The sequence below is a fragment of the Anser anser genome, assembly GCF_964211835.1.
Source record: "Anser anser genome assembly, chromosome: 12".
NCBI classification, from domain to species: domain Eukaryota; kingdom Metazoa; phylum Chordata; class Aves; order Anseriformes; family Anatidae; genus Anser; species Anser anser.
Genome location: NC_139733.1, coordinates 11,632,784 through 11,647,946, shown reverse-complemented (window position 1 = coordinate 11,647,946; position 15,163 = coordinate 11,632,784). Strand labels below are relative to the sequence as shown.

The following is a 15,163-nucleotide window of genomic DNA, read 5'->3' as shown; positions in this document are numbered from 1 at the left end:
CAGCAGCACTTGACACAAAGACTCCCGACAGCTCCTGCACAGGCGACCGGCTGCTGCCTGCCTCTCCCACATGCTCCTCGGGAGCAGGACCAAAAGGAAGGGACCGCGGTCCTGCCATTTATCCACCGGGCATACCGCACTTCCTCTCAGATGGTCAAATCGCATTAGTCCCTCTTTCCCCCGCAAACACGCATCCTTTCCTCAGGAGTGGAGGAGAAAAGGCTAACTTCGAGCAGCCTGGGAAGCCCCAGAGCTCACCGAGTTCACCCAAAATGGAATTGTCACCACATTAGACCGAGAGGCTGTGGAGGTTTGTGTTTGTCTGCTTCGTGGGGAGCTTCAGTTTGATCTCTTCAGGCAGCCATCTGCTTTTTCTAGGAGCTGCCATTGCTCTAAGCACACCCATGGCAGCTGCGCTGAACTCGACCGGCACCAAACCCCCGACTTTGAAAATCTGTCAGCAACAATTCTGATCTTCCACTTGCAAGAGTATGAAAATCGCCTGCTTGGCCTGCCAAGGCTTCCTTCCTACCTCCTCCTCCTCCTGAGGTGGGAGGATGCAGCCCTGGGGCTTGGCTCAGCCTCCTGCCCATTGCTGGTGGGACGGACAGAGACCTTTCTCCAACAAAAGCACCACAGATCTCATCTGCAGGTGGCTCACTGAGCCAGGCAGCCCCAGGTCCTGAAGCAGCTTTGGAGAGCAAAGACAAGACCGTGACAGGCACTGAGGACTGTTCCTGTCCGCCCCATCTGAGCCCTTCCTCCTCGTAGGCAAGTCACTATTTTTGCAGGTCTTGCCAACATCTCCCCCTCACCCCTTTGGTTTTTTTACTAATATAATAAAAGCTTTGGAGCTGAGGCCTGCCCTCGGATTTCCATCCTGCAATGCACTACGCAACTTGTGCTGGGGGAAGAAAAATAAAGAGAAATAATAGCTATTACTTGGATCTAATCTGAATCTGGAACCAGTGATTTAGCAAGACATGATCCACAGCCTGGAATTATCTAGCACACTTAGTCCGACAGCTTCATTTTTTATTTATTTTTTATTTTAAATTAAACCTCTTGAGCAGCTGAACAAAGCGAAATATCAGTGTATGTTGGCATTTCCAGATGCCAGGCACAGAAGTCAGTGTCTCGGACTGCTTTCACGCTCACAAGCTCAAGCCCAGCAGCCTGAGCAGGATGCAGGGACAACATGGTGTAGATGGGACCCACGTTGCTGGAACAAAAGGCAACAGCCCAAGCTCGGGGAGTGGGTTTAATCCACTCGCAGCTGCGTGCCACTGGCTCCGTAGCTGCAGCAGACAGACAGGAGGACAGACACAGCCTGCATGCGATCAAAGCCACCTAGCTGCCAAGCAGGAAGGCAGTGACAGCTCCTTATAAACAACTCGCACAGGCAAACAAATAACCAGGAAACACAAAGCCGGGAACTTTCCATCCCATTCTAAAAAGCCCACGCTGCCAAAGTTTTACTTCCCCTTCTTGTCTAAGCCTTATTCGAAAAAGAGAACAAGTATTTAGTATTTTGTTCCCTTGCAAGGAAAGCACACAGCTCTGCCAAGCCAGCTCTGCACAGCAGGGCCTGAACAGAGATGAAGCTGACGCGAAGATACTTCTCCTCTCTTGCTGCAGGTTAGCAGGTCTTGCGTTTGGGACAACTCTGCTCCTCTGCTAGTGGCGAGGGAGCTTTGCCCAAACCAGCACTTCATGTCCCCACGGCACAAAAGCAATGGCAGGCTGCAGGGGAGCAGAGAGAAACACACGCGGTCGTGAATCACGTCCTCGGATCCACTTCGCTTATGACAAGTTCAAAGGGTTGCTGTTTTGTTTGTTTTTAAAGCAAAGGTTTCGCCGTGTGATAAAAATCAAGGCACATCAGGCCTGACAAGTAAAGGTCAAGCCTGACTTGTGAGCCAGCACACAGAGCTCTGTCAGAACCTGCGCCTTGTAAAATTTTGGTTATAGCACTGACCACATCGGACGGCAGCCTCTGTGAAGTCCAGTTTTCTTAGGGACTATCTAAGACTACAGTCACACACAAAGGTTACCGTTTCTTCTCGCCTTATAACCCCTTCTGGAATTTTTTACCCTTTTTCCAGGGCCCAGACTGACAGTTCAAACGCTGAAGACATGACCTTGAATGGGAATGCCGAAGTTTAAATCCTTCATGAGGGAGTAAAGCTGGGATGCTCTTAAAAATTCTGTTTATTTTTATGCACATCTGAGCTATACAAGGAAGAAAAGGAGGAGGCTGTTCCTGTTCCAACAGAGCTCTCCTAGCAATGATCTTAACAGATTCAGCTGTTTTCCAGGTTTCAGCCGAGAGATGTAAATACCTATTTTGTACCTTGGGATTTGACTTTCCCCACAGGAATTAATGTGCCCCAGACCCTGCAGGGAATCCTCCCAGGCCAGTCAGCAACCACGATACAACCTGCTGCTGCCAAAGCCTCTCCCAGCACACAGCCCGCACCCAGCACGGAGGTCACTCTTCTCTAGCGCGGAGCCCTTCACCCTCTTTACGCTGTTTTCCCATCATCACTAACACCAGCACATTTTCCTTCAAGATAAAGCAACACAAATTTCTTCTCCCTGCTCTTCGGAGCTCCTTCTCTCCCATGGGCTGACCGCAGAGTCCATCACCTTCGATTCGCATCCACTACATTTTGCATCGTGGCCTCTTGCCTCCCTCCTCACTTGCAGGCCAGGGATCGAGACCTGGTAGAGAGAGCCACGTGCGTGAAGCCCCACAGCGAGCTGGTGGGGGATTTGAACAGAAACCAGATCCTGCGTCCCGTGTGTTAATCACAGACGCACCTCGCTCGATAAACGTACACAATTCAGTCATTACTGAAGTCTTTTCCCTGCAAATGGGTGAGAGGGAGGGTGGTTGCATTTTCTGCCCACAAGGCTCAGCAGCTTGCCTACCATTTTGAGCAGACGCTTCTTGTCTTTGTCCAAACCCAGCAGTTCTTCCCTTTGATAACAAATAACAAATCAGTCATTTTGCAGGTGTAAACAAGGGAAGAAAGTTTAACCTTCCTCTCCTGATCAAAGTACTAATACGCACTCATAAGCGCAGCCTGCCCCTACTGCTCAAATGGGGGAGTCCAGCTCTTGGGGCAGACTGCATCTGAAACCAAAATGCCTAATTATTTTTAGTCAAAGTACCCTAAGTAAGAACATATCTTCGTAGCAAAGCAAAAGCTGAAGATCATTAGCGCATTTCTACTTTAATCATTCTGAGCTGTGAAAGACTGCAGAACTTCTGGCTAAAATTTCGAGTCTTTAGCTACAGTAATTAGAAATGGTTATAATTCCCCTGACTGTGTAATTTAGTTTCAAGAATAAAACTTGATCTCGAAGCATTAGCAGCTCTGATATGATAGCATCTCTGTTATTTCCACAGCCCAGGGAAAAATGTCTCATTCTTTCAGTTTCTTACGTGTGTCAAGAAACACAGCCTCAGCTGCAAAGCACTGCCAGCTGCTTATTCTCCAAAATAAAACTTTATTTTTAGTTTAAGTGCTTATTCAGGATCTGAGCGCTCTGATTAAGCTCTCACGCCCATTAAAAGCTCTGTCAAATCCGAAACAGATGACAAATGGCAATTGAGGCTCCAGAGCAGTGCAGGAGGTGGTCTGTACGTTCAACAGCTTGCACTTGTGTCTTCTGCCCAGGAGCAAGGGCAGAAACCTGCCAGCAGCCAGAGCCGGATTTGGCACAGATGAGGGAGAACAGCTCTACCACGTAGCTCCCTTACAGCTGAGCACAATTGCTAAAGCTCAAATTTCCAGTGGCTGGGGATTTGCCTCCTAACAAGCATTACGAACGGAGCATCTGAGCATTCGGTGAGCACTGCAGCACGTGCTGCTTCGCTGCTGAACCAACGCGTTTGCTACCTCGGCAGAAAAGCAGCCAGATTAGCCCAGAGCGTGCGTCAACGCCACAAAATGAATCAGGAGTTTCCTGCGAGCAAATGGAGCTCACGTTTCACTCCTGGACAAAACCCTCGCTTCTCTCTGCAGCTCGGGGAGCGAAACCATTCCTGTGCCCACCAAACAAACCGGCAGTACCTGCGCTGTGCCTCTGTGCGTCTGCTTATGCTGCAGGGGGATTCTCAGTTGTTGCTAGGCTGCATGAAGCAGCCTCTTATTTTTATCACATGCCTGTTTGTTCTTGCAGAAGATACAGCAAATAGCAACCCGAGGCATCCTTAAAATGCTTGCTATACTCTTGGCTGTGTCCATTTTCTAACCAGATGGTCCAAAGCTTCTTGGCAACCAGCACGAGCACCTTCCCACCTAGACAGCTCCCTTCTTGCTCCTCCAGAGCTACATCGGGAATGCGCAAGAGCTCAGAGAAGGCCTCAACCGACCAGAGATTCAACGTTTCCAACCGTTTTTCAGTTATTAGAAATGAACTTTAAGGAATTTTGAAAAGGCTATTAATAATTTCAGAGCTATTTCCTAACTGCTCAGCACAGCTGCGCAGCTGACTTGCCTCTGTCGGGCAGCGGGCAGCATGTGAAACCAGCCCCACAACTTGCCGCTTATTTTTGCGCCACCGTCATACACCAACAAAGCCCGGTGGTTTCCAGCTGCCACCCCCACCTCAGTGTGTAGTATCAACACTTCTCTTGATGGGGGAATACAGCCTGGGCTAGGACGGACCGAGGACAGGGCAAAACCAGTTGTGGTGTCTGGAGAAGATGAGGGCCGACACAGACGCTGCTCCCATATCCAGGAGCAAACCACTGCAGCCTTCAGCCGAAGCTGGAGTAATCCAGACTCCTGTTACGAAATTACATGGCCCACCATAATCATGGTAATGTATGTACTACTTAAGCCAGTCACAGGACCCTAACTTGCTAGGCTTGGCATTCCCCCCGTCCCGACACCAAATCACCCCCTGCTCCTAAGGAAGCTTCCTGAACTGAACCTTTTACTACTTCCTATGAAGCACCAGAAGGCCCATCTGCTGGAGTGACTTTCTGACCCCAGAGGAACCCTGAGCTCCATTTTAACCTCCACGTTTTTCCACCATCCACCACGTAAGCACCAGCCCATCGCTGCAGACACGGGACCAACCTCGTGCAGACGGGCAGCTCTCTGCAGAGCCAGAAGCCACGGCACTCGTGCCGACAGTTTCACTGCAGCAGCATTTGCCCGGCAGTAGATCCCCCAGACACCAGCGCTTGTCCCTCGCTCTGACGATTTTTCGAGGGGACCACGCTCGTGCTGCAGCCGGCCTGCTTGCGATCACCACCACGGGCCTGCGGAGCCAGGGCTCGGTCACGCACGAGGCCGGCCTCTGGGCAAGCACCTCTCTGCTTTTAACTCGCATGCTACCCTCGTCCAGCAGCCCACGGCCTGATCCTCCCCTCCTGCTCCTTGGTGGCTCCAGTATTTATCCCTGGAGCCACACTCGACTTGAAATGACTCTTAATAACACAGCCAAAGGGGAACCACGGAAGAGTAAGATCAGCAGGAATACCGGCTGAAGTTGGGCCTTCCTAATTGACCACAATTAACTTCGCATCATCTGCAGCTCCACGTGCCCTGGCTGGGGCCCAGCTCGCTTCTTAGAGGCATTATGTGCTTCTGGAGAGTCTCTTTTTCTTTCCCCTACAACTCTCTGAATAGCAACACTGCTAGCCACAAGGATTTCAGTGCAAACTTCTGCAGCATTTACGACAAGGAGACACCAGCCGAGAATAAGTTTTCAATAATAAATGGGAATTATTTTTTCCCCTCTAGAAAAGCCAAGGCGCGAGTTACCCGTACCTATGAAAGCTGAGCAAAAAACCTGAAAATTGAGAGGAGCCTGGAAGAAAGCTAATGCTCCTCATAGAGGATGGCACCAGCGAAAGCAGCCCAATCCTCTCCCACGAGCCTCACTTCGGCGGGCTGCTGCGAGGGGCTTTTGGGAGATTTGCTGCTGGCTGCGACTGCTGTGCAACCTTGTGCTTACCTGAAACCTGACTGCACTGCTAACGAGCCCAAGGCTTACTTTTACAATGGTGACTCCTGTTGGCCACTGCTCTCCCTGCTAAGCATGCTAACACTCATCGTTACCCCTGTTTTTCCTGTGATGTATGGGGCAGCGCTAATTGCCTCCCAAATCACCGTTGCTAACTGGTATCGGTGTCCTTTTTAAAGCGAGGCTGGGTGACAAATTGCTTATACTCCTATGCAGACACTCAGACAGACACAAGCAAGCTTTCAGGCAGAGGATGCTCACTCCCAAGCTGGGCCTGCTTGCTTGCCGTGAATAAAAGCGGGTTCTGATTTCAGAGCCGGCAGGATGCTACGGCGGGAAGCAGCCAGGCACGCTGGGCACGACTGCAGCTGCAGAGCAGCAAACGAGGTCCTGCTGCCTCACGCACCACCAGGCCAGTCCTAGCTCCGGAAACCTAACTGCCAAAAAAAGATGGGAGGATGCAGGAAAGGCTCTTCTGTTTCCTGCCACCAGATCCAAGGGCATTTGGGAAGTCGCATCTAAACAAGAGGAGAGCGCCCACAAAGTCACCAGCAGTTCTACACCAGTGTCAGTGGAGTAAGAGACTGTCAGGAGTCACCCACGGCATGTTGCAAGTGACCTCAGAGCACTTTGAGCGTTAACATTAAGCACATTAAAATGAATGCAAGTTCAGCAAAACACGCTTTTCCTGTAAGATTTTGCAACCAGAGGGAGCGTGGTGGAACGACACAGGGAGGCTGCTCCAAAAAGAGTTGCTGTAAGGGAGAAGCCTCCTGCACCCACGGCCGAGCAGGCGTCACGCCACACAAGCAAACGCAGCGGGGGCTGCAGAGCGGCAACGCCACCGCGGGGGTTTACAACCCGGCGTTTAGCAGGGCCTTTGCCCTGCAACTAAACAGCCCCTGTAAGGAGTTTAAGGGCTTATTTATCCAGGGATGGCCCCTCCTGGCTGCCCGATCTGCCGTGCGGCAGAGGCAAGGGATCGGCTGGCTTTTTGCAGGGAGAGCTCCTGGTTCTGCACGGGGCTGGGGCAGCACCCCAGGGACCAGCAGCACCCGCAGCACCAGGACCAGCAGCACCCGCAGTACCAGGACCAGCAGCACCCGCAGCACCAGGACCAGCACCACCAGCAGCACCATCCCGCCGGGATGCCGGGGCTTGGCCCCGCGGCCAGGCCCACGCAGGGCTGCACGCAGCTGCCCCGCACTAACGCGGCCCCGCCACGCCGCGGGCCGGCACCGGAGCCGCTCGGTGAGGCCGGGAGCGGCGCTGGCCCCGCGGAGCTCCACCGAGGGACGGCGGGGCTGGACCCCCGGGGGCCCGGCCTCGGCACGGCGAGGTCCCCACGGTGGCTCCCGGTGCCGGTGGCTCCCGGTGCCGCTCCCCGTGCCGGTCCCGGTCCCACCCCCGGTCCCACCCCCGGTGCCGGTTCCAGTCCCGGTGCCGCTCCCGGTCCTATTCCCGGTGCCGATCCCCTTGCCGGTTCCGGTCCCGGTGGGTCCCGGTCCTACCCCCGGTCCCACTCCCGGTGGCTCCCGGTGCCGTTCCCGGTGCCGGTGGCTCCCTGTCCCGCTCCCGGTCCTATTCCCGGTGCCGATCCCCGTGCCGGTCCCAATGGGTCCCGGTTCTACCCCCGGTCCCAGTCCCAGTGGCTCCCGGTGCCGTTCCCGGTGCCGCTCCCGGTGCCGCTCCCGGTGCCGGTGGGTCCCGGTCCTACCCCCGGTCCCACTCCCACTCCCACTCCCGGTCCCGGTGCCGCTGCCCACCTGCAGCCGCTGGAGGTAGGAGGCCGGCGCGTACCCCGTCTCCCCGGAGCCCGCCCGCGTGACGAGCCACCAGTGCTGGTTGCTGCGCTCCAGCAGCAGGAACGTCTCCCCGGCGGCGAAGGGCAGCGAGTTGGGCTCGGCCGAACGGAAGCTGTACAGGGCCCGGTACATGGCGGCACCGCCGCGCTCCCACCCCGCGCCGCCCGCCCGCCGCGCGCCACCCCGCGCCGCACGCCCCGCCCCCCGCGCGTCACCGCGCGGCCACGCCCCCAGCTTGGCCACGCCCACCGACGCCGCCGTGGCCACGCCCCCTTCTCGTGGCCACGCCCCCCGCGCCCAGGTGTGCTGCAGCGCCCCCTGGCGGCACGGAGGGCACGGGGCGGGGAGGGGGTGCATGGGGAGAGGGGTGGGGGGGATTGGGGGGTACAGGGGTGGGGATTTGGGGTACGGGGTGGGGATTTGGGGTACAGGGGTGGGGATTTGGGGGTACGGGGGTGGGGATTTGGGGTACGGGGGTGGGGATTTGGGGTACAGGGGTGGGGATTTGGGGGTACGGGGGTGGGGATTTGGGGTACGGGGGTGGGGATTTGGGGGTACAGGGGTGGGGATGCAGGGCTGCAGGGTGCAGGGATGTAGGGTGCGGGATGCAGGTACAGGTGCAGGGTGCAGGGCTGGGGTGCAGTGATACAGGGCGCACGGTGCAGGGATACAGGGTGCAGGGTGCAGGCTGTAGGGTTCAGGGATGCAGGGTGCAGGGTGTAGGATATAGGGGCAGGGGTGCACTGATGAAGGGTTCGGGGTGCAGGATACAGGTGCGGGATGTAGGGTGCGGGATGCAGGTACAGGTGCAGGGCTGGGGTGCAGTGATACAGGGTGCAGGATGTAGGGTGCAGGGGTGCAGAGCTGCAGTGATGCAGGGTGTAGGATACAGGTGCAGTGATGCGGGGGTGCAGGACGTAGGGTGCAGTGATGCAGTGATACAGGGTTCAGGGCTGCAGGATAAAGGTGCAGGGCTGCAGGGCTGCAGGATGTAGGGTGCAGGGGCGCAGTGATGCAGGGTGTAGGATACAGGTGCAGGGGTGCAGTCGCTCAGGGTTCAGGGGTGCAGGATGCAGGTTCAGGGGTGCAGTGATTCAGGGGTGCAGGGCACAGGGATGCAGGTGTGGGATACGGGTTGCAGGGGTGCAGGATACAGGTGCAGTGATGCAGGGTGTAGGATCTAGGTGCAGGGTTACAGTGATGCAGGGTGCAGGGGTGCAGGGTGTAGGATATAAATGCGGGGTCGCAGGGGTGCAGGGTGCAGGTGCAGGGACGCGGGGGTGCAGCAATACGCAGTTCGCAGCTCACAGGTGCATGGTGCAGGTGCTCCCCAGCAGGCTGCTGCTCAGCAGAGGGCACCAATGGCTCGCGAATCGACGCGGACGCATTTTGGCTGCAGGTTTGTCTGCAGCGCTGTGCGGGCTGCAGGCTGCGGGGACAGGCACCGCTGCAGGCCCCGAGCTCAGCAGGACGGGGCGGCCGGGCAGGGTGCTGTGCGGCCCTCGGCACCCACCTGCAGCACCGCCGGCTGGGGAGGCCACGCAGCATGGCTGTGGGGTGCCTCTGCCTGGCACCGGGGCATGCACGGTGCCCTCCGGCCTGGGACACCCCAAAAACCCCTCTGCTGTGTGTGTTGTCACAAAGCACGGTGACAGCCAGGTGGGAGAGCACCCTGGTGCTGCAGAGCCGTCTTCGGGGCGGTTTCCAACCCGCCTTCAAGGACGGATGTTTGGGAAGGTCATTAGGACGCGTCTGGAAAAGCAGCACCTTGCCGGGGCATGGGTTCACACTGGGGTCCCAGCGGGGCTGTGCTCCCCCGGGGTGCAGGTCACCGCCCGGCTGGGGGGGCCCCGGGCTCCCCGTGCCCTTGCCAGCTGCAGGGGCCGTGGAAATCGCCCGGCGCCAATTGAGGGCACAGAAAGAATAGGTGGAGAGCCAGCGCTCAGAACAGGAGCGGTTTGGTGTTTCCGTAGAGATTAGCTGTATTCCAGGGTGAGGTTTCCTTGCTCTGGACAATATTAAATCTGTTTTGTGTTCCTCCGAGAGGGCTCCGCGTCCCCTATCGCGGCTGGCATCGCTGCGCCGAGCAGAACGGCCCCTCCGGGTTGGGCGTGCAGGAGCCCCACGGCACCAGCTACGTGACTGCTCAGCACCACCGCTCGCTGCAGACCCCCCTGCACTTATCCCCGGGGGGCCGGGACGGGCAGCGAATGCCCAGCACCCGTTGGCACAGGCGCTGCGGGCGTTACGGTCACCGGGCTGGGAGAGAAGTGCTGGAGCCTCTGGATCAGCACCATTTGCTGGGGGCTCGCTTTGGGCCGAGGTGTCTGCCCTGCAGGCCGCCGGGTGAGGGCCTGGATGCGGCCCAGCTCCTGTTTGCACTGGGATAAGGGAGCTCCGTTTCCGTGAAGCCAGCAGCACAGCGTGTGCCGGGAGGCGAAGGCAGCCCCGGGACGTGGAGGCCCCAGCCTCCCACACGAGCACCGTGGGCACTCCCTCGGTTCAGCACATCGGGAAGGGGCCTGGGTTCCTCCACCGGGGTGGGGAAGCCGAGGCGATGCTCTGCCTGTCCCATGGAGCCCCAGAGCAGCCCCTCTCCTTGCCCCAGGGCGTCGCAGCGGGGTGAGGACACCCGCCTGGGCTGGTCCCAGCAGACCCCCAAGGGGGGCTTTGTGCCATGCCCCATGGCTGGGGCTCGCCCAGGGGCTCGCAGGGCAGCGCATTGAGCCCGCACCCGGCTGCGGTGCACTGAGGGCAAGGAGCCTCTGACGGCACCCTGAGAGCAGGGTGAGCGGCTGCTGCCCACGGTGATGAGGAACCGGCTCTTAATTGCGAGCCGCAGGTGATTTATCTAGGGCTGAGTGGGGCAACGAGCAAGGATCCCACTGCGTCATTCGTGTGACTTCAAGAGGTGACCTTCAGCCCCCAGATAACAGCACTTTCATCTGCTGCCCTCAAAGCAGGGGAGACCAACGCCGTCACACTGCGGCGTGGGGAGGAAACCGAGGGAAAAAGCGATAAAACGGTTCCCAGGCCTGGACGTGGAACAGGGAGGCACGAGGCCTTCAATCCCCGCTGCCTCCACAGCACCCCCAGAGCCCCTGACGTGGGCAGGGGGCTGCTCCCGCGGGGGCTCGGTGCTGAGCAGCAGCAGTGGTCCCGGTGAAGCCGCTGCGGTGCCCGGATGGGAAGCGTTGCACAAGGGCGTTCATATGATCGCAACGCAAACCCGCCGGCGCTGTGTACACTTATATAACTCCGCACCGCCCGCTCGTCAACAAGTTGCAAAACAGCAGCGGGATCGATCCTTCCACTTTTAGGTGTGCAAATATTATTGTGCTCCCGCGGGGCCTCTCTGGGTGAAATGTCAGGCGGGGCGGGAGGCGCTGCGGGACCCCGGGCTCCGGAAACCGGGCAAGGCCACCGGGAAGCGGGGTGACCGTGAATGGCACCGGGAGGCGGCACCGGGATGCTGCTCTGCCATCCTCATGTTTCCTGGCATCCTGGCAGCTCATCCTCGTGGAAAAACTCACTAGGGTTGGGAGCGGGTGGCTCGGCACCCCCTGGTCCTGGCCACCCTGCTGGTGAGCACCCCAGAGGGGACGGCAGAGAGGGGGACACCCACCAGGGACACCTGGCTCCTGCCACCATCCCCATGAGGCCCCATTGTGCGCCCTGTGGGACCCTGCTCCCCCAAATCCCCGGCAGGAGAAGCCCTCAGACACACCCAGCAACGGGGAACAGCCAGACCGGGGCCGTGTGGGGCAGCTGGGGGGGGCCCCAAATGGGAAGCAGCAGCATGGAGCCGAGCGGCCGGGGCTGCCTTGCGCAACGCTTGTGCACGGAGCCTATGGACGGGCTGGCCGGGGCCCAGGGCCCCTCCTTCGGCTCTGGGGAAGGAACATCCAGCTGCTGTCAACAGCTGCAATTCCTAGAAACGACCAAGACAGAAGGTCGGACGGGCGTAGGGAGCGCAGCGGGCGCGGACAGCCGGGGGGCTCAGCCTGCACGCGCGGACACGCTGCAGGTTTCACGACGAGCGGCTCTCCTGGCCAGCTCTGCTCAGAAAAACAACCCCTCGGCTCCGTGCAGCTGCGCCCCGGACAGAAAAGAGGCAGTGGGACAGAGCCCACGGCCCCGGGAGGAGCTGTCAGCCCGGCGCAGACAGCCCGGCGTGGCGGCTGCCAGCCCGCAATGCAGGGCTCGGCGTGGGCTTTGTGCTGCCTCCGCCGGGCCGCAGGCTGCGAGGGAAGGCTCCGGGAGGCCGAGGGCTGCGGGAGGCCGCTCGTCTCGCCCTCATTTCCATACAATGCAGGGAAGGCGGCTTCGCCTCCTGGCAGCTCCCGTCCCGGGACACGCGCTGCTCCGTGTCCTCCCCACCCTGCCCCGGGGACTCCGGGCTGCGGCACCGGGCAAGCACCAGCACAGGACCCTCAGCTCCCGGTGCCACGGACGGACACGTGTGTGGGACAGATGGCTGCCCCAGCCCCGCTATGGCATATGGCTGTGGGTGCTCGTGGATGCCCTCGGGGATTGCCACGTGCAGCCGCGACACCCCAGCTCGTCCCCTGGCGGCGGCACTGCTGGCTGGGCGCAGCCTGACGCCTCGCTCTGCCGCAGGGTAGCAGTTTCTGTTCCCAGTTAATGGTCTTGTGGAAATGGCTCGAAACCAGTTTTATTGCCCCGGTTACATAAACCTGAATCCGGCACTGTTAGACACCACAGCGGGACGTGCCCTGCGCCTTGCCGGGGGCACAGCACCTTGCAGGCTGGGGGGGACGCACGCTCGGGCGGGCATCGCAGCGCTGAGGAAACGTTTTGCCCTTGCTCCGTGCTGCCTGGCACTGCCTGCTGGCAGGGACCCAGCCGGGGGAAGCAGCCCGGCCCTGCCAGCCGCAGCACCCGGCACGGGGCCGCCCTGCGCCGCGGGACCTCCTCCACAGCCTGGGGACCCCCCGGCCACGAGTGCCAGGGACACGCTGCTGGCAGGTCCCCGCCGTCAAAGCGGGGCTCGGTTCGCAGCTCCGGCCACAGGAATGCGATTCATCTCCATCCAGCCGACCCGTGGCGATTCCCAGCAGAAGCCTCCTGCCCCAGTTTTTGGGCTAGAAGTGACCTATTTGTGTAATGAGTGGTCCCCGTGAGCCCGGCGCAGCATCGTGCGGGGAGGCAGCGGGGCGGTGGGTGCCCGGCTCCCGGACCAGGCGCTGCACCTCGCTTGGCCCCTCAAAATGCCATCAGGCAGCAGCGGGAGGGAAGGCGGGGTGCTCAGGAGGGCTGGCAGGAAAAGGTGGGTCTCCTCCGAGCATCAGGAAACGGCCGGGGAGGAGACCAGACACCGGGGAGCCAGCGGCGCCACGAGGAAGGGGTCAGGGGAGCAGGGACGTGCACTCAGCATCACCCTCGGCCAAGGCAGTGCTCGGTCTGCAGCTCTCTGTGCTCTACAGCCACGGGAAGGGGGCTATTCTGCTTTAGGTTTCCTCCCTGGTACCTGCAGTGACACGTGGGTGTCCCTCCGGCCACGAGGGGACATCTCCAGAGCGCAAGGTCAGCCTGCTGCTGCCTGCCAGCATCGGCCCTGTGCTGATGTTGGAAAAACAGGAAAAAAACAGGAGCATTGGAAGAAAAGCCTCGCACAAATACACAGCTCCAGGGCAGAGGGCGGCCGCCCTGGTCCCAAGGGAGCAAGGCAGGACAAGTGTCCGCTCCGGGCGTGCACGGCCCCAGGGAAAGGCAGGACAGTCCCCGAGAGCCCCGCGCCCAGGGGTGCCAGCAGGAGCCCTGCTGCTGCCGCGGCCCGGCTTTACGTAATTCGCTTTCCACAAACACAAGGAACCGCTCGGAGGAATTTGTGCAGAGCAGCATGGAAGGAAAACAGCCCCGCTCTTGAACTTTGCAGGATAATGTTCCATTCAGAGCCGCTCGCTGTCTGGGTCACCCCTGCGTTAACCCTGGAGGACGTGGGCTGGGCCAAGCGCCAGCAGGAGAAGGGGCTTAGATCACGGGCAGGCGAGGGACGTCCTCCTCCCAACATTTTGATCTTGCTCCTTTTAAAGCATCTAAAAGAAGAGCTGCCCCTGCTCTCCCCATCCCGCTCCCCGACCCTGTCTTTGCTTCTCTGTCAAGCAAAAGGACTGGCAAAAGGATTTAAGCAGGGAGAAGCGAGGTCCAGCGAGGTCCATCTCCCCCTGTTCTCACGCACCCATTGCACCCGGATAATTGCCATCACACACCCCAACTGCGGGCACTGTGGGGCTCAGAGCAGTCTCGAGCCCCGTTACGCCGCTCCCCGGGCAGAGCCCTGCCTGCGAGCAGCAGAACAAAGAGGGCTTGTTGAGGAGGCAGCTTGCATCAGAGCAAATGCGATTGTTCTCATCGGATTTTATGAATTCCCTCCAGAGTTCATACGTAACACAAGTACATTAGAGGACTTTATCCCTGCTAATTTCAGACTACAAAGTCAAACCGTGTATCAGATGAATCTGCACAGCCAGGCTTATTTATATTCCGCAGCGGCGCTGGGTGACTGCAGCGCCTGCCAGGAGGCTCGGCATTAGCTCGTTAGCAGAGGGCACCGCAGCCTGCGCGGCAGAACCCGAAAGTAAACGTCACATTGCTTCAAGCAATCCTCCTCCTGCTTCCCAGTCCCCCTCCTGGTTCCCGGCACTGACTCACACCTGGGGCACAGGGCGGAGGGACAGCAGGGAGTTTCGCTGATCGCTGCCCAAAGCATTTTGCAACCCAAAAGCACGCGGAGCCCACGGCCCCAGCCCCCTCCCCGGGCATTTTCACAGCTCAGGGCAGGAGCAGCTTAGCGGGGCTGAGCACGGAGACTCACGAAGCACAAAATGGCAAGGGAGTGATGGACAAACCTGCCTCCTGGGGAATCCCCCCACCTCCAAGTGCGGCCACAGAACAGCGGGGTGACTGCAAAACATAAAAAACCCTTCAATACCAACACCAGTTTGTGCACAGGTACTATGGAACAAACAAGAAAAGCAACCACCAACTCGTGTTGCAAGAGTAAAGGTAAAAAACCTCTCAGAAAAGTACAAAAGAGCACAGGACAGCCAGCAGACTTTGAACGGGAGAAGCCGATAGCAAGAGCCTGGCTGTCGCCCTGCCGATCACATGCTCCCTCCAGACACTGGGGGGTACCCAGGGACTCAGGAGGACGACCTCCCGCCCCGGTACCCGCAGCCTTCCCCGTGTCCCCCTGCCCTGGCATGCCTGTGGGCAGAGGATGGGCCAGGGAAGAGCACCCCAGCACCACCCCAACTCCACAACCCCTTCATTTCTGCATGCCCTCGCTGCTTTATTCCGAACAACTGCAATAAGCAACAGCATTCCTCTGCTCCTGCGCCTTCCTC

At 59.1% G+C, this 15,163-nt stretch overlaps 1 protein-coding gene across 1 annotated transcript in view; it reads right to left on the bottom strand.

The window, feature by feature from the left end:
• NCKIPSD (NCK interacting protein with SH3 domain) overlaps positions 1 to 7,993 on the bottom strand; it is a 48,637-nt gene extending 40,644 nt beyond the window's left edge. The window contains exon 1 of the mRNA XM_083795344.1: positions 7,755 to 7,993. Coding sequence (XP_083651470.1) covers positions 7,755 to 7,925 — 171 coding nt within the window. The 5' untranslated portion in view covers positions 7,926 to 7,993. The remainder of the gene's footprint in view (positions 1 to 7,754) is intronic.
• Between the last annotated feature and the right edge of the window lie 7,170 nt (positions 7,994 to 15,163).